This window comes from Cryptomeria japonica, chromosome 2 (assembly GCF_030272615.1).
Source record: "Cryptomeria japonica chromosome 2, Sugi_1.0, whole genome shotgun sequence".
Taxonomy (NCBI): Eukaryota; Viridiplantae; Streptophyta; class Pinopsida; order Cupressales; family Cupressaceae; genus Cryptomeria; species Cryptomeria japonica.
Window position 1 is genome coordinate 496,490,080 of NC_081406.1, and position 25,253 is coordinate 496,515,332.

Sequence of the window (25,253 nt, forward strand, 5' to 3'; positions counted from 1 at the left end):
TGTGGTCCAAATCAGTATCACCTATGTTCTCCCATATGCTCTGGACTTGCGACTCCCTAACTCCTCCCTTTTGATATTGGTACTTCATTTTCTTGCCTCTACGGGGAATGTCAGACTTGGAGACCCGAGATGTTCTGGTTGCACCAGGTGTCTTTGAGGATTCTACCGCCGATCTAGGCATTTATCCTGCACAATCGGACATGGATTATGAGACGAGATGAAGGAAGCGAACGGGTTAGCCAAAACAGAGGACGATGTTAGCGCATAAAACCAATGATCAAATCGAATTGGAAAAAGCATGACGCTTCAATAAAAGAGCTTGATTAATTGGAAATGAAATGCTACTTGAAACAGGAAATTAAGTTGGTTCTGTTTAAAATTTGCTACTAGGAGCGGGTTTCAAAAAGTGCCACTTCCGACCAATTATGACGGTACGGGCAAATGTTCAATTTTGCAGCTCAGGGCTCAGATATATTAAAGATTGCCAATTTTTGCACTGGAAAAGAGTTTTGCTTAAGTTCAGTTTTAGATATGGAAAATTTCTCTAAGTCTGAATTTTATCTTAACGGTCAATTTTCCTAGCCGGCTTTGCTTTTGCGAGCTTTGCTTGATACCTTTTAAAAAGAAAATTATGATCCACAAAATTTCACCATTTGATTAATTCTCCATCATCTGTTTAAACGTTACGACCAAATTTGCATAAATTATTGATCTAAAGGAGAGAGTCAAATCTTACCTGGCGAATTGCCCAACGTAGGATGAACTTCGGAGACTTAGGCGGTTTTGCAAAATGTTGCGCCTTTCTACTTTTCCCTTTTTGCGCGATATTGGACTGCAAGGTTTTGCAAGCTGTTGAGGTAAAATGCCGCCTCTATATCTTCCCCTAACTCGCATTTTCGAGATAGAGAGGCTAAATCAAAATGCAGAGATAAATCCCTATCGCGCGAATTTGGACTGAGAGGGCCTTTTGAAAAATTTGAAGAGTTATAACGCCTTCCCCTGCCTTTGCGACTTTCATGTGTGCCGATTTTCGGGGGAAATAATAAAATGCAAACTCTGCGATTACCAGGAAAAGACGTTATTCCCTATGCCTTGCACGATTTTCATGCATTTACCGATTTTCTGGCTAAAACCACAAAATGCACACTTTTACAAGTGACGCCATGCCTTATGCCTTCGCGATTTTCCTTTCCTGCCCAATTTCAAGGGGAAACCACCTTTTGAAAAGTTAATGCCCTCTTGCTTAGGCATTATCGGGCTAGGAGGCGATTTTGCAAAGTTGAGTTTAACACCAAATACTAACTTGCGATTTCCATTTGCTTGCCCATTTTCGGGCTGAAAGGATGAAATGTAAACCTCCTTTAAGTTTAAAATGCCCTTTATGACTTGTTTTCGGGTTAGAAAGGCTTTTTGAAAAGTTTTTTATATTTAACGCCTCCCTTCGTGTGTTTGGAATTTTAACTTAACTCACGTTTTGGATTTGCCCATTTTTGGGCTGAAAGCAACTTTTGCAAACTCGACGATTTCCATGCGTTTGCCCAATTTCGGGCCAAAACAATCTTTTGCAAACTTTACAGAATGCCTTACATATTGGTATTTTTCGGTTGGGGGGTGATTTTTGCCAGATGCTTAAGTTATTTGATTTTCACTTAACTTGCGATTTTCGGCTGGACGAGGCCTTTTGAAAAGTTTGTTTTATGATCAAAATGCCTTTCACTATTTCTGGCATTTTCGGGCTAGAAGGCGATTTTGAAAAGTGTTTTAAGTTTAACTTTTAACGCCTTTCGAACTGACTTGATTCTCTTCTTGATCATTTTTGGGGCGAAAGCACCTTTTGAAAAGTGTTTAATTTTTCGCGGTTTAACCCCTTTAGGCGATTTTCGGGGCAAAACCACCTTTTGAAAACTTATATATAAAAAAAAATCGCCCTTTTCCCATTTTCAGGGTTTCGGCCTGAAGGCATTTTTAGAAAAGTTTTAACGTTAAAGCCAAATTTGACCTAAAAGGCCATTTTGCAAACCCGTGGACAACTGACATTCTTGCCCACCTAGCCGATTTTCTCGCGAAAATTAGTCTCCCTAGGATTGATTTTGAATATTTAAAGTTTCGAGACTCTCTGCAAATCCACCCCTTGGCCCTGCAACTTAAATTAACAGGCGCCTCAAAACTTCATGGTTGCATAGTTCATGATTCAATCTCCTCATCCTGGAGGGGACCATTGCTGACCTCCTACGAACTCCTCAGGATTGAAGGAATCGGGCGGGCTTACTCTCCTGCAGGATCATTGCTTCACTAGTATCTGCTGAATCTCAAAATGGCGGACGAAAAATCAAAATCCTACACCGGGCAAGACGAAGACTAGAAAAGAAACAAGGGGGACCCTGTCGGCGTCAGGGAGTGTGTGCAACGCACAACAATACCAACATAACTATCTTGTGGAACAAAACCAACACTTGAAAGTTAAATTGGAATACTGCACAAACCAAATGAACATGTCCTCCAAACTACAACCCTTGTATCCACATATCCGGAAGCCACCAGGTAATATCCGGACCAGTCTGACATACAACTTTGTTAGACATTTTGTCATTGATGTCAAGTGTTTTTTTGTCAAGCTTGTGCTATTCAAACTAGACGATTACTCAAAGTAATATTGGACTGAGTTTGAAGTGCTTTTCGAGCTACTGTTTATTCATTAAATTTTCTCAATTTTGGTTGAGTTGCGTGATGTGCTTGAGGTGATTGAGGTGCTTGAATTGCTTCAACTCCTTGCCTTCTTGCTCTAGCTGCTTTCTTGGTTGATTGAGGTGCTTAGTTGGCTGCTTGAGGTGTCTGGCTGTTAGCTTCAGCTAGTTGTATGCCTACTTGTCACTTTGTCAGCAGCTGAGTCAGAGTTTATGCCACATCTCCGGTTGAATTTTCAAGTTTGACTTTGGCTTCATCGAATAACCTTCATGACCCCATGTTTTTGTGGCTCTATGTTTTCTTTTCAAAATTGTCTTAATTACAAGGTTTGGGAATCTTTTTTTGAAATGGAGAATTTTTTTTTTGGTGCTGACTCAGAAGTGGTGGCTGTTTTAAAAGTGGTGACATAAATGGTAGATATCGTGGAGGTAGTGCATTGAAATTTTTCATTTATTCAACCAAAATTATGTGGCAGTGTATTTATGTTTTTGATTCTTTTGGAATCAATAACACTTTAAAAAAGGAACGTTGGATGTTTTTCTTATTTTAAAAAATCGTGTGGCAAGTTTAAAGAAGCTTGAGTTCGTGGATCGCACATATATCTAGCAAGCATTGAATTTTGGACTTGGGAAATGGGTATGTGATTTGAATTTAATATCGTCTTTCTTTGCTGGGTGGTATGTTGAATTGCATGAGAATCATTTTGTTTGTAAAGCCGTTTTTTGTTAGATATTTAAAAAGGCGCTTCATGGTTTTGAAGCTTTGTAGCTATGAGTGGGTGATATCGTTTTTGAAGACTTTGGTGTTCGTTTTTTGCGGATTTGAAAAAGTGAATAGTGGGCTGAGTCAAGTTGTAAAAGTTTTTTTTGGTGACAAATTTGCATTGTTTGCTTTTGATGTTTGTGTTGTTGAAAAAGAAGACTTTGAAATGTGTGTGTGGGTATTCATGCAAAAAGAGGCCATTGTAAAGTAGTGTGTGGTTGTGTGGATATTATTTGGGTAGAGCATGGCCATTTGGTTTTCTGTGTGCTACAAAATTGATGCTTTGAAGAGGGTTGGTGCTCTCAAATTGAGGTTGGTGCCTCAGCTAACTGGAGTTGGTGCTTCAGAGAGGGTTGGTTCCTTGAGTTGGTGCTCCCTGTGGGGTGGTGTTCATATTTTTATTTGGGTTGGTGCCCATTCTTTGTTAATGAAAGTTTTATATGCCGTGTTTTTTTCTCCGAAAGGGTTTTCCATGAGAAATCTGGTGTTAATGTTTTTAGAGTTCCTCTCTTTATGTTTTATGTGGTTTCTTCGTTTAAAAGTTAAAAATTTCTGCAATATTGATTCATCCCCCACCCCCCCCCCCCTCAGTATTGCTTGTGTTCTCTTCAAGCTTTACTATTAGAAAACAACAATAACTAAACTCATCATCTGAGCAATTATAGGGCTTGCACAGCTGAGAGTACATCATTTACAGAACATAAACATTATATCCAAACCCGCACATCATAATCTTCATGCAAAACATTCTTCCATTGGAACATTATATACTCTTCCCTGCATATTGAGACTACCTATACTGTAACATTCCGGAACCAACTTATGTATGCAAAACATCGATACTAGGCAACATGACAACATTTGAACATCTAATCCTGGATCTTTATTGAACTCTTGCAATCAAAGACAAACATAAACCATATAAGACTTATATTCGTGTCAACACAATCCATCAGAAACCATCATCTCCAAGTTTCCATACATCTCTATCATAATTGAATATCTGTTGTGTATTCTACACATACTGATTGTGACAAGCCAAACAAGGTACCAATTTCTGGACATAGGACATGAATACTCTTATGTGCATATTAAAGCTTACTCATCATTACTATCAAACAACACATCAGTTCTCTTCTCCATAGAGAATCATCTACAATAGTAAATGTCAAGAAAGCCACACACGTAAACAACAACACCACCATCAACATCTGAACCCATAATTAGCAACATTTGCACTAATATTTCCAAACAATGTAGTCTACATGACTGATCATCAACTGAGCACCAGACAAATGACCAATAACTAAATCATCAGCTGATCACCGGGGAAATCATCAACTGAACATCAGACAAATTGTCAAATCATCAATTGAAACACATCAATTGACCATCATCATACCATCAACTGAAACACATCAAATGAGCATCATCAAAGCATAAATTGAAACATATCAATTGAACATCAAACAAATCATCAATTGGATCTAAACATGGACAAACACTAGACGGTAGACCATATTCAGCATCTGTGAAACTGATCAACTACGTCAATTGATTATGACAAAACAAAAGACAAGTTTGACATCAATGACAACACAATAGAGCATTATTCAGGTTTCCAACAAAACATTCATCTTTAATCGCTGCATGTTATGTTATAATGAATTGTTATGATATGGTCTTCTGCTCATAAAGTCAGCCATATTAGCATTCATAAGTTTCCTTTCACTTGGGCAAATGGCATTAACATAAATTTGTATCAATCTTTAGATCGCTGCTTCATTGTCTTGAAATCACTTGCAATTATTCTTCTCTAAGTTACCGGGTTCGGCACTCAAAGCCCAAATACTGGTCCTGGTTCGAGTTGGGTCCCGGTTCGAGTTCGGTTCGCGTTTGGTTCGGTTCGACAACAGTCAGTAAAGTCAATACACCCCCCGTTGCAATTGCCGTCGACGAAAACACTTGTTTGCAGGTTGTCGTCAATGAAAACACCCATTTGCAATTGCCGACACTAGTTTGTAGTTGATTGTCGATGCAGGGAGAGATAGAGTTGTTGTTGATGAAGGGAGGGATTCGACGAAGAAGGGAGGGATTCGACGAAGAAGGGCGGGCTTCGAACAGTGAAGCCTTTGATAATTAATTGGCTTTCGGTTTATTATTTTACACTTTAAAAGCTTTTCTATAAATTCATAATTCACTGATTTATGATTTTATACACATTAATAATATATGTTATTAATATAATATAATATAGTTATATTATATATTATATTATATTAATGTAATAATAATATATTATTATTATATATTATTATATTATTATATATATATATATTTTTTTTTCTGTTGTTTTTGTACTAACAAACCCAAACAAACCCAAACCCCTTTTCAAAAATTTGCCGTACTGGCGTACCGGTTCTTCGAACCCGAACCGGTCCCTGAACCCGAACCTGGTAACTTAGAATTTCTTCTTTATCAGTGGTCTTGATGTGCATAAATTTGTATTAATCTTTAGATCACTGCTTATAGTATATCTCTGTGCATTGTCTTCAAGTCACTATTCTTATTGGCCTTTATGAATAATTATTTATGAATGATTATTCTTTTAGATCGATGGTCTCCTTATTGTTCAGCAAGTATAAATGTCTTCAAACATGATTGGTCTTCATAACTGTTTGTCTTGAACACCAATAAAAACATTTTTTATAATCATCTTCTCCATAAGCATGTCTGTCAAATAATGGAGGTCATTTATTCTAGATGGGCTACCAATGAATTGTATCATTTGATTCTATGATTATAGAAGCAATCTTTATCCAACGTACAAAATCTAACAATCTCCAAAAACAGTGTCGATTGCTTTGGTTGTATGAAGTTGACAATGCTTCAAATCATAGACAAATCTTTAGTCAACCATATGAAGATCACTGCACTCTTTATATCGAGTGCTTCTTATTCGTCATTTAATAATCTTATTACATAGTCATCAAACCATTCTTTGTTGACTTCAATGTTGATCATTGCTGTCTTCAATACATTGATAACTTCTTGTGATTATCTTTACTTATATTGTTACTCTCATGTTGTAGATTCTTTAGACATTAATGACAATATGTTCAATGATCTCCACTGAGCTCCTTTGACATCAATAACAACTTCCAGATGACTGTATACCCTTGACATGAATGACAACAATTCCAACACTGCATGTGGAATATTTTTTTGAATGAACGTTTTAAACTTTCACCATGTAATTTGACCTGAATGTGACTCTTGTCATTATCTTGTATTAGTTCTGATTTTGTAAATTCACTGTTCAGTTCAACATGATATCAGCATTTTCAGTATGTAACAGATGTAAGATATTATTGATCTTGTAGATCTTGTACAAGTGTAAGATATTGTTGATGTGTTTTATGCTGTTCTAAATTAAGCATATGTGATGAATCACACACAGCCTATTATTTTGAAATGGATACAATATACAATGTGTGTGTGTGTGTGTTTGAGAGAGAGAGAGAGAGAGAGAGAGAGAGAGAGAGAGAGAGTACTACCTATTGAATGCAAGCATAAGGATAGGTGATTTATAATGTATTTTGGAGGATAGAAAATTGATGATGCATTTTAAATGTTTAATATGTATTTGCAGATGTCGGACGTATTGGGATAGGTATTTGTTATGACATCCGCTTTCAAGAATTGGCTACGCTATATGCGGCCAGAGGTACCTATTACTATAAAATTGCAAATCATACCTTCAATGATGTTATAATTATTTGCACTTACACACTTGGCCAGTTTCATTTTTGTTTCTCTTGTTGGCGGGGCTTTCCTTTTTCTGAAGAATATGAAGAATGTAACTTATGAGTTATGACTGATTAATTAGTTTCTTTTACATTATTTTGGTAAGTATCCACAACCAGACACTTTATTCTCTTTCTATAACTTTAACTTTAATGCAAGAAATGGATGAAATAACTCTTCTTTTCTTTGTCTTAGGTGTATACAGGATGTGGGTCCCTTCTTAGGATTTCAGATGGGTTTCAGACAAAATGATAAAATTTATATCTGCAGCATGTCTTTTTTTGATTGTTAAGTTGTGTTCCATTGGGTTTTTTCCCTGTAAAATATAATTTTACTAAAGCTAATGAGTTTAAAATTTGATATAACCAGGATTCAGCATGAAATGAGTACACAACTTTTAAGGGAACCTATACCTGCCAGCCACTAGAGAGCAAGAACAACATGCCCAACTATCCCATATCAATGAAAAAAAAAATTAAGCATAGAACACCTCCTTGCACTATCCAACACCTAAAGAAAAAGAAGGAGATGGAAAATATGAACTCCTGCAAGAAACATGCAGGAAAGCTGAATCCAAAATGACTGGAGCCTTTACTGGTCTACAACTGGTAGATGTGATCAGACCTTCTCTTACACACATAGCATCCATATGATATCCATCCTCCTCGTTGGCTTTGCTCTTTGCCTCTGAGCCCTCCATGAAATTGAATGGCATGTCAAGTTCTAAATAAGACCACTTTTTTTGTGTTAATTTTGGATCAGACTGTAGCAAATTAGATAGCAATAACGGAAAACAAATCAATGTGCACAAAGAACACCAATATACCCTGGGAAAACCTCCCTCTTGGAGGTGAAAAACCCAGCTATAATTCTCAGATTTTATTATTCAATAACCAGTAGGTATCTCTACAATTTAGCTTCAGCACATGAAGCATTTAAAATTTGATATAACCAGGATTCAGCATGAAATGAGTACACAACTTTTAAGGGAACCTACACCTGCCAGCCACTAGAGAGCAAGAACAACATGCCCAACTATCCCATATCAATGAAAAAAAAATTAAGCATAGAACACCTCCTTGCATTATCCAACACCTAAAGCAAAAGAAGCAGATGGAAAATATGAACTCCTGCAAAAAACATGCAGGAAAGCTGAATCCAAAATGACTGGAACCTTTGCTGGTTTACAACTGGTAGATGTGATCAGACCTTCTCTTACACACACAACATCCATATGACATCCATCCTCCTCCTTGGCTTTGCTCTTTGCCTCTGAGCCCTCCATGAAATCGAATGGCATGTCAAGTTCTAAATAAGACCGCTTTTTTGGTGTTAATTTTGGATCAGACTGTAGCAAATTAGATAGCAATAACAGAAAACAAATCAATGTGCACAAAGAACACCAATATACCCTGGGAAAACCTCCCTCTTGGAGGTGAAAAACCAAGCTATAATTCTCAGATCTTATTATTCAATAATCAGTAGGTATCTTTACAATTTAGCTTCAGCACATGAAGCATTTAACATCAGCACAGTAGTATTAAGTCTACAAGTTAGGGCGAACACACAAATGATGAACTTATCTGCAATACACAAGATGTTTGCTGCCACAGGGGAGTTCGCTGTCTATTGAATGGAGTTCGCTGTCACTGCAAGGTGAATTGCAGACCTTATCAACTGTTCTCTGTCCCTGCCAGATGATTTGCTGCACTTGAGAGGAGGTTTGCTGCCACTGCAAAGTAGTTCACTGTCCTAGAAAGATAGTTCGCTCACCTTGAAGGGTGATTCGCTGTTACTGAGAAGTGATTCACTGATTACTAATGAATTCGCTGACACTAGGAAGTAATTCGCTGAGTGAATAGATGATCTCTTGCTAATTGGATAATGAAATGATCACAAGCCAACTTGTATATGTATGTGACAATGCCTTCTAATTGGTCTTAGGTCGGCCTTGTTAACTTTTGGCGCCAAGAAGGATCAGACCTATAATTTACAAGTTACATCCATATAGGTCTTGACTAATTACAAATTACACATGAGTGGTTACAAGTTACATATGACGCCCAATTAGGGCCCAACTAACATTGAATCATTAATGCCTTCTAAGGCTGGCAGGCCACACAACCGCTAAGTGTACTAGGTCGGCCCTAGAAGGGATCCGACCTAGCTACAAACACCAACACTCCCTCTTAGCTAGGGAGGAGACCTTCTCAAGATCCGAGATACATTGCTACTCCCATGAAAAATGCAAATGAACACCACCACCATGGCTACTCCCAGAGGGTGGGTCCATGATGGCTACTCCCTTGAATGGAATTACAAACGAACACGACCACCATGGCTACTCCCAGAGGGTGGGTCCATCATGGCTACTCCCATGAATGGAAACCAAATGATGTTCACCATAGCTACTCCCAAAGGGTGAACAAACACAAGTGCTATGACATCCACCATGCCTACTCGCAGTGGGTGGATCCACCATGCCTACTCGTAGAGGGTGGAAGAGGGCTTTCACCACAAACTTCTCCCAGAGAAGAGTGCATTACCACCATGCCTACTCGCAGAGGGTGGTTGCACCATGCCTACTCGCAGAGGGCAGAACAAGGGCTTTCACCTCAAACTTCTCTCGCAGAGAAGAATGCATTAACAAGGGATTGCACCTCAAACTTCTCTCTCATAGAGAAGAACTCATTAACAAGGGATTGCACCTCGAACTTCTCTCTCATAGAGAAGAACTCATTAACAAGGGATTGCACCTCGAACTTCTCTCTCACAGAGAAGAACTCATTAACAAGGGTTTTCACCTCAAATTTCTCCATCATGGAGAAAAATGCATTAACGAAATCTTCATGATGACGTGGCTCCCTCTGAAGCTGAAATGTCAGGCTCCCTTTGAAGCTGAAAAATGACATTTCCTCCTTTTAGAACAAGAACCCTTCTGAGTTGACATTTGACCTTGGCTCCTCCTGAGGTGTCGCTATGTCAACTTCTGCAGAAGAAGCTAGAGGAGTAGACCTAGATTTGCACTCTCGAGCAATGCGACCATCCTTGTCACACCTAAAACATTGAATGTGAGATCCTTCTTTTTCGGAACAGGATCTGGACCTCTGTCTCTATCCCTCTTTCTTCTTTTTCCTCTTTCCATAGAAGTGTGTGTAGCAAGGACTTGATTTTCCACATCATAATGATTATGCTCAATTCCTCTTGATATCAACCTTGACTCTTCTTGAATACAATCAGCATGAACGCGATCAAATTTGGGAAATTTGGATCTCCCACTTATGCCTTGGAGAAATGGCTCCCAAGAGTGAGGAAGGCCATTCAATGCTAGCATGACAAGATCCTTGTCCACAACTTCATCTCCAATGGTGCTAAGCTGATCTCTCAATTCTGCAATCTTCATGAAGAAGGATATGACTGATTCTCCCTTTGCTATCTTGACTTGGTGAAGTTGCTGTCTCAATGCAAGTGCTCTACATCTGTTGTTGATTTCATACATCCCTTCCAATGTCTTGAACATATCTCTGGCTGAAGACATCTTAGAGATGATGGGAACAAGATGATCTTTCACGGAGTCAACAAGGATCTTCTTGGCTTTGACAACATTCTTCTTGAATTGGAGTTTCTCCTCTTGATCTTCAGGCTCATGCTGATCTTTTCCTTTTACAAACTAAAGTAGATCATTCTCTTCAAGTGCAATAAGGACTCTAACCTTCCACGAGGTGAAGTTCAAAACTTCGTCAAGTCTATCTTTGACCTTTAAACCAGTCACCATCTTCAATGCTGGAAATGGGATGAAGAATGTGAAGTAGAAGCACTGCTATCACAAAGTCTGATCACAATTGAATCAACCTTAGCTCTGATACCATGTTAATTTTGGATCAGACTGTAGCAAATTAGATAGCAATAACAGAAAACAAATCAATGTGCACAAAGAACACCCATATACTCTAGGAAAACTCCCTCTTGGAGGTGAAAAACCCAGCTATAATTCTCAGATCTTATTATTCAATAATCAGTAGGTATCTTTACAATTTAGCTTCAACACATGAAGCATTTAACATCAACATTGTAGTATTATGTCTGCAATTTAGGGCAAACACACAAATGATGAACTTATCTGCAATGCACAAGATGTTTTCTGCCACAAAGTAGTTCGCTGTCTATTGAATGGAGTTCACTGTCACTGCAAGGTGAGCTGCAGATCTTATCAACTGTTCTCTGTCCCTGCTAGATAATTTGCTGCACTTGAGAGGAGGTTTGCTACCACTGCAAAGTAGTTCGCTGTCCTAGAAAGATAGTTCGCTCACCTTGAAGGATAGTTCGCTCACCTTGAAGGGTGATTCGCTATTACTGAGAAGTGATTCACTGATTACTAATGAATTCACTGACACTAGGAAGTAATTCGCTAAATTCGTTGAGTGAATAGATGATCTCTTGCTGAATGGATAATGAAATGATCACAAGCCAACTTGTATATGTATGTGACAATGCCTTCGAATCGGTCTTAGGTCGTGTTGATGTGTATTTATGCACATAACATTTTTGAATAAAATACCAAGGTAATTTACCCTCTCTTGAACAAAATCACCTCAGATGCTAAGGGTAAGATCAACTAAACTGATTCCAAGGTTTCTACATGTCAGGTCTTGACAAGTGGGTAACTCAATGGTTGATGTGAATTGCTGTGTTCACTTGGGGACTTACACAAATGTTCGAATTATCTTCTTTGATCATGAAATATGCAGAATACGTGTGCTGACAACTTAGGATTTAGCAATGTAGTTTTGGACTTAATTCTTAGTAAAAAAAGGGCAAAAGGAATAGGGTTCAGGAAATCTATTCTAAGCCTAGGAATTTAGGAAATGATGAACAAATTTAGTGGAATCAAATTAGGCAAGGTCTCACAAACAGGTATTGACACAAGCTTAGTGCAATCATCTAAGGTATACTTATGGATTTTCAAACTATTACCATCAAACGTTGACATCATCCAAGATGACACTTGTCAAGGGATGCATAATAATTGAAGTTAAGATTACTCAAATTTCCAGTTGACCACACAAGGCGCACTTATCAACGACAAGAGGCTAGTGGTATGGATTAAGGATTCCACACAAATATACTCAACAAACCTTTCATTCAATTTAACAAACATGAAAACAAATTCTAATCTAAAATTCTAATCTAACTTGGAGGAATTGAGAACCATGAATGCAAAGACAACATTTGAAGAGCAAAATCACCAGCAAATTGAACAATGATTTAGATTCAAATAGTTGCAGCATATACCAACAATTCTACAAAAACTCTCTCTTACAAATGAGAGACAATGAGGTATATATAGAGTCACACAAAATGGACAGCCAAGATTAAAATAAATCAAGGGCCAAGATCATGCCAACAAAACCCTAGAATTGCCCTAATTAGGGTTTACATAAAAAATGGTGCCACCAACCTATGGCCTAATAGAAAGATACCTAGTCATCAAATAGGGAATCTTCTAGAAGATTCTTGCCTGCATCTCTCTCTCTCCTAGCATACTCCAAGGATCTAGCCAATACAAAATCTAACTACTTCATGGAAATGCTAGGTAAGGTATCTTGCTGTAAATCAATCACGTCCAATGTGTCCGAGCAAGCGTCCAAAGTGTTCTCACAATCTGGCATGAGCTTTTGTGAACTATGAACATGAATCAACAAAGAGACCAAATCATCCATCTGACTCTTCTTCAAAGAGTCCAACTGACAAAAATACATAAGTTTCATCTTGTTTCTTAATTTGGCTAAGTGTAAACCACTAGCATCACCAACATCAACACCCAATAACTCCTTAATTGAGGCAAGGATTTTCAACTTAATATCCTGAATTGATCATTCCATCTCTGTACAAGTCAGCTGGGCGTTCTCATAAGTTGATTTCTTCATGGCCAATGAACAATACTAGCCATGGAAATCGTATTTGTCTCCACTATGCACAATATTCTCTTTGATCAATGTGGACTTGGGAATCTTCTTCAAAGCTCTGAGGCGTGGAATAGTCCTCTCCTGGGTAGGCCAGAATTCTTCCCAAACTCCCTCCAAATACTGGATTCTAAACATGAGCCCTGTTGTCCTATCATATGCCTGGACAAACTGAGTAAGGAAATCATCCGCCTGTTTACTTGCACTTTCAATCCATTTCTCCACCTCCGAGAGTGTATCTCTTGCTGCCTTATAGTGTGAATGTAGTCCATGATCAACTGCAATAGGGAAAATAAGGGTGGGATTCTCACGACTTATCCCTGCAATGTACTCTCTAAGTTTGATATTCTCTTCTCTATAATTCCACTTCTCTTCAATCTCTCTATCCAATCTCGTGCTGATCGCCCTAAGGTTATCACTAACCTCCTGAAATTCTTGCTCTCTTGTAGTACGACGAAGGGCAATTGAAGTAATCTGGAAATCCATAGGAGTAGCAATGTTTGTTGTCACACCTCCAATAGGAACAGCCACTTGCGCAATCCGCATTAATGTCTCATCTCTAGCTATGTGTGACAAAATCTCCACCTTTTTAGGCTTTGGCTCCTTATTGCTCCTAGCTAAGTAGTCATCAATGTCATCAATAGGCTGTACCTCTATCATTTTCTTACTCTTTACCATACTCTTCATCAGCCAATCAGGAATAGTGGCCATTTCCATACCATCATCGAGACACATATCTCGATCAAGCCCTCTCAATGCCGAGATAACATCATCATCATCATCATCAGGATTGCTCCTGGTCAAATCATATACTTCATTTCCCAAACTAACCTCCAAGAGGATAGTAGGGGATACCGACTGATCATCATTCTCATTCGGTGGAGTAGATGTCACTGTGGCATGTAAATCCTGAATATTCTCTAGTAGTATCACTGTGTTGGAACATTGTTGGGTCTCCTTGTTTTGTTTTGTCATTTCAACTTCCTTGATTGATGAGACACTGAGAGGTGGTGAAGGAATGATAGTTTTTTGTTTCTTCTTCTTGACCTCCTCAATCTTCTTCCCTCTAGCCTTGACTTCTCCTGGTGTGTTCTTCCTTCTCTTAGGAGCTTGACTCTCCTCATCCGCATGAATCCTGACATCACTAATAGTCCTCTGATCATCCTCGGAAGCGGATTCTTCTGGCTTCATCTTTTCATAAGTGAAGGAAACACCCATATCAACTAACTTATTCATCTGAATATCCACCCATGCACGAGAGAAACTCAAGACCTCTCTCATCAATATCTTCAAATCTATCTCCTCTGACTTTGACCAATTAGGCAATAAGATTGCCTTCTTCATCTCATTTTCATACTGTGGATGTGTATGATCTCTGTCATCTAACACCTGATCAGGAATGAGGAAAAGTCCACACTTCCTCATAAAATACACTAACATCCTAGACCACATTTGTCTCTTCACTGCTTGCTCGTCCATCAGGCTGGCCCAATAATCCTCTATGTCTGCCTTGTGGATGAACCTCTCTCCCCTGATTCTTCCAACTTTCTTATTTGGATCAAATCTTTCTCTTTTCTTGAAGGTTTCAAATCGATAGAATGCAAGCTCTTCACTCGCAGTGTTGGCGGCTAAGGTAGACTGGCAAACCTCCAACGTTTTCCCAACTAAAATAGGGAATGTCATGCATGTCTTGTGCTTCTCTTTCTGAATGGAATCAAAATCTAGAAGCTGTTGTTATCTAAAATTTCATTACCCATGTAATTTTAGCCAAAGGATGCATATTTATCAAATGATTGCATTTACAAAAGGTACATTGCAGTGTTTAAAAAGAAGAAAGGGCGTATTTTTCATTTGTATTGAACAATGATAGATTACAAATTGAGTTCATGCATCTGAAGCATATTTATATACACTGAGTTTCTTAAAACCTCACACAAGCCGTGAGCTTAGCATTTCTATCTTTCCTACATATCCAAAACAAAAAAGGATAGAATCAAATAATGAGTGTGAGGATAACCAGTCATTGGCTTGGGTTGCTTTGACTGGTTATTGGCTGCCCCGTTGCCCTTATGAATGTTTTCTCGATCTTCAGACTTTAAAAAACTCCTACTTTCCTGCACAAAAAAGAAGAGGTGTTAGATCCAACCGATCTAAGCAATGAAAGATTATCCTACAACATATCATTTATTATAGCCTATCATATTTCTGTTTTGAAAGGGCGGGAAAGATAAAGACAAATCATTGCTTCAGGAAAAAGAAATGTTTATGCTAATGTGTTTGTTTCATGTGCAGATAATTAGTTACTCTAATTGGCATGTGCCCCTGACCGAGGCTCCCTTCGGCTATGAGCCCGACATACCCTTTAGAGTAACTAATTTCAGAATATCAAGTGGAATGATGAAGAAACCAACTGAAGTATCAAAGGGACATGTTTGTTTTAAATATGAAACCTTTTACTTTACTATCCATGATATGCATAAAAGAAGATATTAATGAATAAACTGTTTTAAGGGACATATTATTTCAATGTGAAACCTTACAGTATTTAAAAAGGGTCAATACCACATCGTGAAGATAAACAATTCAATGCAGCAAGTTGGTAAAGAAACAGAGTATTTGAGTTTTAAATGCATGTTCAAACAGTGAACTTCAATGAAATCAGAATCAACTGGTAATGAAATGAGTGTCACGAGCCCGTGCTCGAACTTCATTTCCTTACATGGAATTGAATTGCTGTGACGACAACTTGGATAAAAGGATATGAGGTCGAAATCTGGCTGCCCGCTATGATCTATGTTCTTGCTGGCTGCCCTGGGTCTTATATTTTATGGAGAACTACCACAAGTGTCATTGTACGTGAATCACATGTTCAAGGACCAGGTTCTGTACAGGATGTTGAATATAAAATACTGAATGTCTTGGAGTTTAACAACTCAAGGAAACGGCAGTCTGTTATATGTGATCATCCAACTGGCCAACTGATTTTATATTGCAAGGGTGCTGACTTTGCCATTTATCAGAGATTGGAAGACAACAAGAGCCCAATTGCAGTTGCCACCTGGAACCACCTAGGAAAATTTTCTTCAGAAGGCATCAGAACACTTTGTGTTGCTTACCGGTTTCTTGATTTTAGTATGTACCAATCATGGAATGCAATGTTTCAAGAAGCAAGGTCTTCTTTAACTGACCGAGAACAGAGAATACATCAAGTTGCAGAGTTAATCGAGGAACAATTTATTTTACTTGGGTGTGTAGCAATTGGGGACAAGCTACAAGATGGTGTTCCCACGTGCATTCATATTTTGCTGCAAGCTGGTATCAAAATTTGGGTTTTGACTGGAGACAAGATAGAAACTGCAATCAATGTTGGTTATGCATGTGGTTTTATTGATGGAAATAGAAGGCAAATAGTCATTATTTACTAATGATTCAAACACAAAGGGGATTTTGAGGGTTTTGGGCAATCGAAACTGGTTACACTAGCGCAAGTGGGTGGTTACTACAACTGATCTTTTGGGTACGGCAAAGCTTGGGTTTTGTTGTGGTGATTCAAATTTGAACGACCATGACGCCGTTTGCAGGAGTATTGATAATTGTGGCAATGTATAGCCGATTTGCAGAGTCTGCAATGGAGCTCCCTGGATGGCTCGGTGAAACGTATAGGATACCATTGAGAACTAGCAAGGATGCGTCTAAACTTTCCATATTGAAATATGGTCCACCTTCTGGCTTTGATCCAGCTCGAGTAACTCAGTTGTCTTGGCATCCCAGGGCCTTTTTGTACAAGAATTTCCTTACAGATGAAGAGTGTGATCATCTCATTGCATTGTCAAGAGACAAGATGGAGAAATCCATGGTTGCAGACAATGAGTCAAGGAAAAGTGTTATGAGTGAAATCCGAACAAGCTCAGGAATGTTCTTGAGTAAAGGCCAGGATGAAATTGTTGCAAGGATCGAGGAAAGGATTGCAGCTTGGACATTTCTTCCAAAAGAAAATGGAGAGGCAATGCAGATTTTGCATTACGAAAATGGCCAGAAATATGAACCTCATTTTGATGATAAACTCAATCAAGCCATGGGTGGTCACAGAATTGCCACAGTGCTGATGTATTTATCTGATGTGGTGAAGTGGGGAGAGACTGTCTTTCCTAATGCAGAATCAAAGCAGAGCCAGCCAAAAGATGATTCGTGGTCAGAATGTGCCAAGCGTGGCTATTCAGTGAAGCCCAACAAAGGGGATGCCCTACTGTTCTTCAGTCTTCACCCAGGTGCTACAACTGCTGAAACTGGATGGGACTTCAGTTCACGATGGATGAGTAATTAGAAGAATCTTACAACATTGCATACCACTTCTATCATACCTGTAGATCTGAATACTTATTTATTGCAGATGGAATTGAATATAGTTTTTTTTTTTTGCCAAAGCTCTTGGTAAAAATTCAGTTGCTAAAGATTTCATTCAAGCTCTATTGCTCGGCAACTTGCAATTGATGCTATCTTTTGGAACAATGACATGGGCCAGTGGCTTGATTATTGGCTTGACCAACACAAATGTGAAAACAGATAGCGTGCATTTTTTCTGTTAAATATGTATGCAAACTGTGAAATACAGACAGATCATCTCACGAAATGCAATGATTGTAAGTTACACACAAAATGTTTTAAAAAAAAAGAAAAAGAAAAAAGGGCTTTATACAGAGTTGAGATCTCGAAGAAACAAAAGGAAAAAACCCTCTTCGTACTTCCAGCAATGGTATATTAACAGAGAAACATTCATCAGGAGTCATTTGCGTACCTGTGAAAAACGAAATTTGCATTTAAAGAGAAGACCCAGAAAGTCCAACAACCTTCATCCATGGCGGCACCAAACCCTCGAGAACCTTCCAAGTTGTTTTCATTTTGCAAAATGAGGAAAATGCGATGGGAGTGAGATACTTTTAGGGTTATAAAACCCTTTGTCATATTTGATAATTCTTCCTCAAGTCCGCTGGGATTAAATAAATGTTCAAAATATAATAAAAGTCAGACATATTTGATAAATGGATGTTTATTAAAATATCAAATATGTTTTATTTTTATTATATTTTTGTTTTCATTCTTATTTCAAAAGCTGGTATTTATTTGTAAAAGATATTTAATTACAATGCAATTATAAATTGTAATTAAATATTATTCGAAATGTAAAAGGTATACTCATATGCAAGAAGGAGACTAAGTCTTTTGACTTAGTTTTTAAGGAGGAGTTAATTCAGGAGAGATAAGGCTTTCATTGAAAGAAGTCTTTTCAGTTTGGAGACATAAGGAGAGCATATAGGATCACTCATAACCACTTGGGAAGCATTCAAAAGGAGTTGAGATATTTTTGGAGACAAGAGCGTCTTTATAGGAACATGGGGTTGTTTGAAACCAAATGGAGCAAATCTAGGGAGGTTGGAGCATTTTTAGGTAAAGGGTCGAAGTTGGACTTTTCCACCATTTTGGGGGGCTTTTATTACTTGGTTAAGTGTTTTGAGGCTGTTTCTAGTGCTCTTTTGGGTTGATTATTTATTAAGGAAGACTTTTCCAGGTTTATAGCCCTCTTTGGTGTCTTCTAGACTCCTCTTTTTGAGGCATTTTTCTTGCATCCGACCCAAATCAGTTGGGGTTTTTTGTACTTAGTGCCAAAAGACACTTCATTTGGAGTTAGTTCTGATTATGCAGAGAAGGCTCTCGTGACAACATTTTGTCCTTAGCATATTTTCTTGTATACTTTCTGTAACTCAATCTTGGAAACTGAATATATGATGACAGCATCTTTTGGAGCAAGGTTTTATTAAGTTTCTTTTTCAAGCCTTCTTTTCTTTCTGTATCTTTGTGTTCATAGCATGATTGATAGAGGTAACCAGTGAATTGTATTATTCCTTGTTATTTTGTCTCATCAAGAGCCTAGTTGCAGAAGTGTATTTTGTTTGCAGGTTGCAGTTTGTGTCCACAAGAACATGGAGCTTTTATGTGAATATATATTTTCCTTGATTGCTCAGTCTAGGACCTTTCTGTGAAACATTTATGCAGGCCTATATAGAACAGAAGTGTTACCCACTAAAATAGAAATTTTTTGCAATTAGAGACCTGTCATTATCATTTTAGTTTCCCTCAAAGTTTGGTGAATCACCTAGTTACTTAGTTTATTTTTATTTTTCCTTTTCTCTTCCCTTTTCCTACCAAGTTTTCAGTTGTTAGAAGAGCAAATAGGCGATTTATCCAATAGGAACCGGCCTAGGAACCGGAGGTTTCATTTCAAGTTTGCGCATTGCCCACATGCAGAAGTGAATCCCATGTTAGGCCAAATTACTAAACTTGTAGTTTAGTAGGGTGCAAATTTGAGCCTTAACAGCTGTCTCACCACTTCCAACAATATCATTCTGTCGGAAGGATACCTAGGAAGTCTGTGGGGTTCGGATTGAAACCCATGAATCCTAAGGTACATCAAAGTGGGAAACTGTATATACCACGATCCATATTTTTCTATTAGCTCCGTTGCCTCCTTGGACAACCTCCTGTGGATTCCACCTTGTAGCATCCGCGTGATGCACATTGTGAATACATCATTCACTCTCTTATAATCTTCAATTCTATACATGTTTAGCTGTGGATAGCACTCATAACTCCTGAATTGTCCTTGTCCATTCCCGACTTCACCTCTGCATATCAATCCTTTGTATGTAACAAACTGTGCAAGCAGGTATACCAAGTAGGAAGTCATGGCGAATTACTTGGACCTCTCCACATTCCTTTGCTAAAAGTCCAGATTGTCACTTATGATTCTAGACCAATTTATCAACGTCCCTCTAAGACAATCTCGGATGAAATAGAACATCCATCCATCGTATATTGCACCTTGCGGCATCCCCATGTGATGTCCCCGATATAATTAAATAATAAATCTAATTACTTTATTGTAAGGCCCCAAATTTAATAACAAATCTTTCGGGCCCTTTTATTTAATTATATTAGGCAAGTTTTGGTTGGTCGTGTCGGCCCGTTTGTAACCCTTCGGGAAGTTTCCCGGAGCCCATATATATGGCCGTGTTAGTCATTGTTGTAGGTATGCGAATTTTGGTATTTTTTTCTCTCCTATGCGAATTCTTGTTGGAGTTATGGTATCCGTCATTTCGGAGGTGAAAGGGCCTCCCTATTTGGTATTTGCAGTTTCAGTGAGATTCACCCCTCACCCTATTCTGTTTATTTGTACTCATTCTGGATCTGGCAAATTTTGAATCTCATCATTGTTTATCACTCCAGTTGCATATTTGTTAATCCGATACATGCACAAGGAATTCCTAATATTCAGAATTTTTTGCTTACAAAAGATCAACCCTTCACCGCACATTCATTGGAGCACACCGTACGGTTATACCAGTGTACACCTCACACCTCCACCGTACATCCCCACCATACACCATACCTCCACCATACACCTCTCACCTCACTGTACCTCTCACTCCACCGTACATCTCACTAAGCCCACCGTACGCCATACCTCCACCGTACGTTATTCCTCCACCGTACACCTTTCACCACCTACACCATCCCCACCGTACACCATCTCCTACATCCCCACCGTACATCATCTCCGACATCCCCACCGTACACTCTCATTTGCACCGTATGGTTCCACCCCCTCACCGTACGTAGCACACTCACAGGTCACCTCCACCGTACGCCCTCACCTTCATCGTACGGTCACACCCGCACACTCTCCATATTGTCGTATATTGGTAGGGGAACATTACAGTGGTATCAGAGCTTGTGATCTTGCCAGTCTGTCGTGTAGTGGATGGAAGTGTACACCAGAAGGAGGTACTGTTCGGCCGATCGAGTGGGGAAACCACAGGATCCTGCAAGAGAAGTCATGGCACTATTAAGGGAGCTAACCAAAAGCCAAGCTCAGCTCAAAGACACCCTAACCAGAGGAGAACAACGACAACAAATCATGGAGGAAACCTTACGACAATTGGCCTTGGGAAAAACGAATGGAGAATAGAATGGACAGGGCGATGATTCGGTCATGGGAAGGTCAAACGTCCAATGCTCACATTCACGGCCGCTGATGTTGACTTTCCCTCAGAAATCAAAAGCGCCACGTGGGGAACAAGAGCCCATCTTTCAGGAGATGCAAGCACAATTGAACCAAGATTGGACGGATGCAAATCTCGAGGGGGACATATACTTCAAGGATTATGTGGAGCTCCGGATGAAATACTTGGGTGGTAGAAGTCGGGGCCATTATGGACACTATAACCATGACATCAAGCGGAAGGTTGGCAAGATCAACTTGTCATCCTTTGATGGGGCCGGAGCGACCTCGGCACGAGCCTGGGTTCAAAAAGCAGATACTTCCAACTTCTTGTGCGAATCGCACACCCATCCTCGTCTTGGACAGGGACCCCCCGGTTTGTGCCTTTCTGTCTTTGCGGAAGAGGAAGGGGATATGAAGGGTCAAGTTGGTGAGTGATGGAATCTGGAATGTCATCTTGATCTTCAAATGCCCTGAAATTTGGCTAAGTCTGGAATGTCCTGATCCTGAAATTTGACTAAGTCTGGAAAACTGAGGAATCCTCCAAAAACTAGAATTTGCAATGGAACTCCTGGAGGTCTGAAACCACTCTCAAACATCCTGAAAGTATATATGGAATATAACTTAAATGTTATATTCCATAGAATGATCCTTCGGCGATATCTTGACAAACTCGCCCAAGTGCCCAAGCTCGCACTTCTTGAGGAAATCCTTTAAAATCGCTAAAATGCCCAATTTCGGACCTTGGGGCAAAAAGTTGAAAATGTGAAATGTTGCAAAAAGTGGGTTTAGGTCCGAATTTCACTTAGAGTGCCCAATTTCGGACCCTGGGGCAAAAACTGGAAAATGTGGAAAAGTTGCCAAAAGTGCCTGAAGGTCCGAAAATTGCTCAAGTTGCCAAAAGTGCCTGAAGGTCCGAAAATTGCTTAACTTGCCAAAAGTGCATTAAGGTCCGAATTTCACTTAAAACACCAATTTCGGACCCTAGGGCTGAAATTCGAAGTTTTTTTAAAATTTGCAAAAAGGTGGTTTAGGTCCGAAAATGCCTCCAGTTCGCCAAAAGTTCAAAAACTCCGAAATTTACCTTGAGTTTGCAAAATCAGGCAAAAGGTCCAAAATTCCTGGAATTTGCATGAAGTGTTTAAAGGTCCGAAATTTTGGATAAAAGGTTAAAAATCGCGAAAACTCCGAAATTTGTAAAAATGCCTTGAAACTCCGAATTTGCAGAAGTGTTTAATGGTTCGAAATTTCTCCGATTTTCCAAAAGAGGGCTTAGGGTCCGAAGTTTTTTAAGTTGCAAAACATCTACAAGGTCCGAAAATTACCTTTCAGTTTGCAAAAACTCCCCAAGGTCCGAAAATTGGATAAATTCGCCAAAAACGTTAAGTCTCCAAAATTCGCCATAGAGTCCAAAGTCGCAATGCATAAGGCAAGCATGGGGATTCGAGATTGGTAAAATTCCCATTCCTTTGGAGAACACAATGTAGAAAGTGTAATAGACAACAAAGCGTGAAAAAACGCAGAGTTTGTAATTTGGAAGATGGAGACGTAAAGTTTAAAGTCTGCAAAAGTGCCCCCCCATTCTCCGAAATTCACCAGAAAAGCATGAGTTTTAGGATTTTAAAATTTGCAGAAGCTCTTCAAGCCTCCAAAATCGCACTATAAGATTTTTTCAAAATGCCATAAACCCATTCAAAACGCCCAAGACTCCAAAGGTAAAATCACGCAGAAGTAAATCCCCCAAATACTATCAAGACCAAGGATCAGATTTCACATTCGAAGAGAAAGGAGAAGCATTTTCAAGATACATCTCACAAAGAGCTTCTCAAGCCAGACGTCGTAATTAGATTTAATATTTGTTAAATTAAACTATTTAATTTTTCAAATTGATTTAATGAAATGAAATTAGTTGATTGATCGCAGGACTTCATTGGAGAACCAGGAGAACGCCTCAAACGCAAATCAGAGAAGGATCACAATCAAGGCCAGGCACTGAAGACTGGAAAAGAAAAGATGCAAGAGCGCGAGAGCAACCAAACATTGGGAACCATGCCACTGAACAAAGATGAAGTCCACCACCAGGACCAAAGACCAAAGAACACTCTGAATGCTGCAAGTTTATGCCTTCTCGAGAAAAAGCACACAGCTGGATTTAAGTCAGAAATTCAGTTTTAAAACTGAAACTGCTTTATTGTAAACTGCCTATGGGTCTCGCACAAGATATTTTTGTGGATAACTATTCCCAACCACCAAGAAGATTGGATAGACCTGAATTAAAGCCAAATAGTGGCAGGTAGTTGAGATAGTTGCTGGTTGGATAACTGAGAATTAATTCGGCATGGGTTAAAGCTGCTAGTTTCTCGAAGGCAGATCAGGACCCTTGGATGCAGTCCATCCTAGCCTTCGATTCAAAATTGTAATATCTATAAAAGGCAGAGGCCTTTCTTTTGTAAAGGGTTATATAGTGAGATGGTTAGATAGTTAGATTTAAGAGTTAGAATAGGTTAGATCTTAGCAGTAGCATAGAGATGGTGCAGAAATTGTTGTAATAGGCAGCTGAAATCAATATATAGACATTGAATTGGTGTTTATTGTCTTGTTTTCATCCTGTTTGCATGGTTTCTCTCAACATTTTAGATAGATCTTTCTATTTTGGGTGTGCAGGTATTTGATAGATTTAGGCTCATACCACTGAGGATATACTGATTGTGTATCCTTTTGTGTGGTTAACCTGAGCCTTCGATTGTGCTTAGTTCAATTGCAGGTGTTCATTTGAGCTGCGCCAGAATTGGGTGCTTAGCCGTGCGTCTCTAGTCTGAAAATCTTCCAAGTCCCTTTGAAGATTGCACCATTCCTGCAAGGTTGTGAGCTATTCTGGCCAAGCAGGAATTGGTTATGTTGAATCTGTCTACCCGCATACCTGTGTTGTTAGTTTTAGATCTCCTAACCCTTTCCTTTTGCTCTCTATTGCGTAATTCGAGAATCACAACAGACTAGCTTGTTGCAAATCGTAAGTCCCCTTGTGTTTCCGGCAAAACACATCGACCACTGAGTAATCCTGTAGTCAAGACTTGACAATCAAAACCTTGAGGTCGTCCCCTTTGATCAAACCAAAAATAGCATTAGGGACTTCCTTATCTCAAGAGAGGATAGGATACTCAACTGGTTATTCTATTCTGCGTTGGCCGTATGGAGTTTGCAAAAATGCGATTTCAGACACGTCAACACAACTCAACCTGATGCCTGAAGATGAAGCTATCAAGTTTGCAGCACTCCACCTCAAAGGGGTCACGCATGAATGGTGGCATCATGGAATGGTCACTCTTGGCCATGACCAGATAACCTCCTATGCCGAATTCACAGAGAAGCTCATAGATCGATTTGACGGGAAGGATCCAAAACTCAATTTCAAGGAGTTGGTGCAACTAAAGCAGTCGGGATCTGTGGACAGTTACATCATAGAATTCCAAAGACTATCCGTGTTGGTAACTGACATCTCAGAGCGGAGATTGGTGGTCTTGTTCATTGACAGATTGATGGAACCACTAAAAGGTTGGGTGAAAGGGTTCAACCCCAGCACGCTCACTGAGGCAATAAAAAAGGCCCGTAACATGGCAACATCTTCCTCTTCTAGAAATTTTGCACATACCAAACCACCTTTTGTTTCGAGGGAGAAGGATAATAAACCCTTTCCGAAGGGGTCATCGCTCGATGAAGCCACAAGACAGGAACTCAGAAGGAAGAAGCTTTGTTTCACCTGCAGGGAACCATGGGAACCAGGACACCAATGTTTGGGCAAAGGAAAGATTCACTATATTGAAGTGATGTCCGATGGAGAAGAGGAGCATGAGGAAAGAGAAACCCCAAGGGAAGAATCTGTCAAAGAAACCAGTCTGGCGGAGAGAATCTCCACATTGGTATGGAGGGGTGGCGTCATTGCCACATTGGCAGGTACCCCAAGGTGTAGTGTATTTAGAGTA

The 25,253-nt window shown here is 39.2% G+C and overlaps 2 protein-coding genes across 2 annotated transcripts in view; both read left to right on the forward strand.

The window, feature by feature from the left end:
• Positions 1-25,253, forward strand: part of LOC131078931 (omega-amidase, chloroplastic) — a 138,861-nt gene that overhangs the window by 55,102 nt on the left and 58,506 nt on the right. Inside the window, exon 5 of the mRNA XM_058016780.2 lies at positions 7,100-7,174. Within this exon, the coding sequence (XP_057872763.2) occupies positions 7,100-7,174 (75 nt within the window). The remainder of the gene's footprint in view (positions 1-7,099; positions 7,175-25,253) is intronic.
• Positions 16,220-17,610, forward strand: LOC131073160 (probable prolyl 4-hydroxylase 7). Its single transcript, XM_058009557.2, has one exon. It carries the CDS (start codon positions 16,783-16,785, stop codon positions 17,539-17,541), a length of 759 nt encoding a protein of 252 aa, XP_057865540.2. The 5' UTR covers positions 16,220-16,782; the 3' UTR covers positions 17,542-17,610.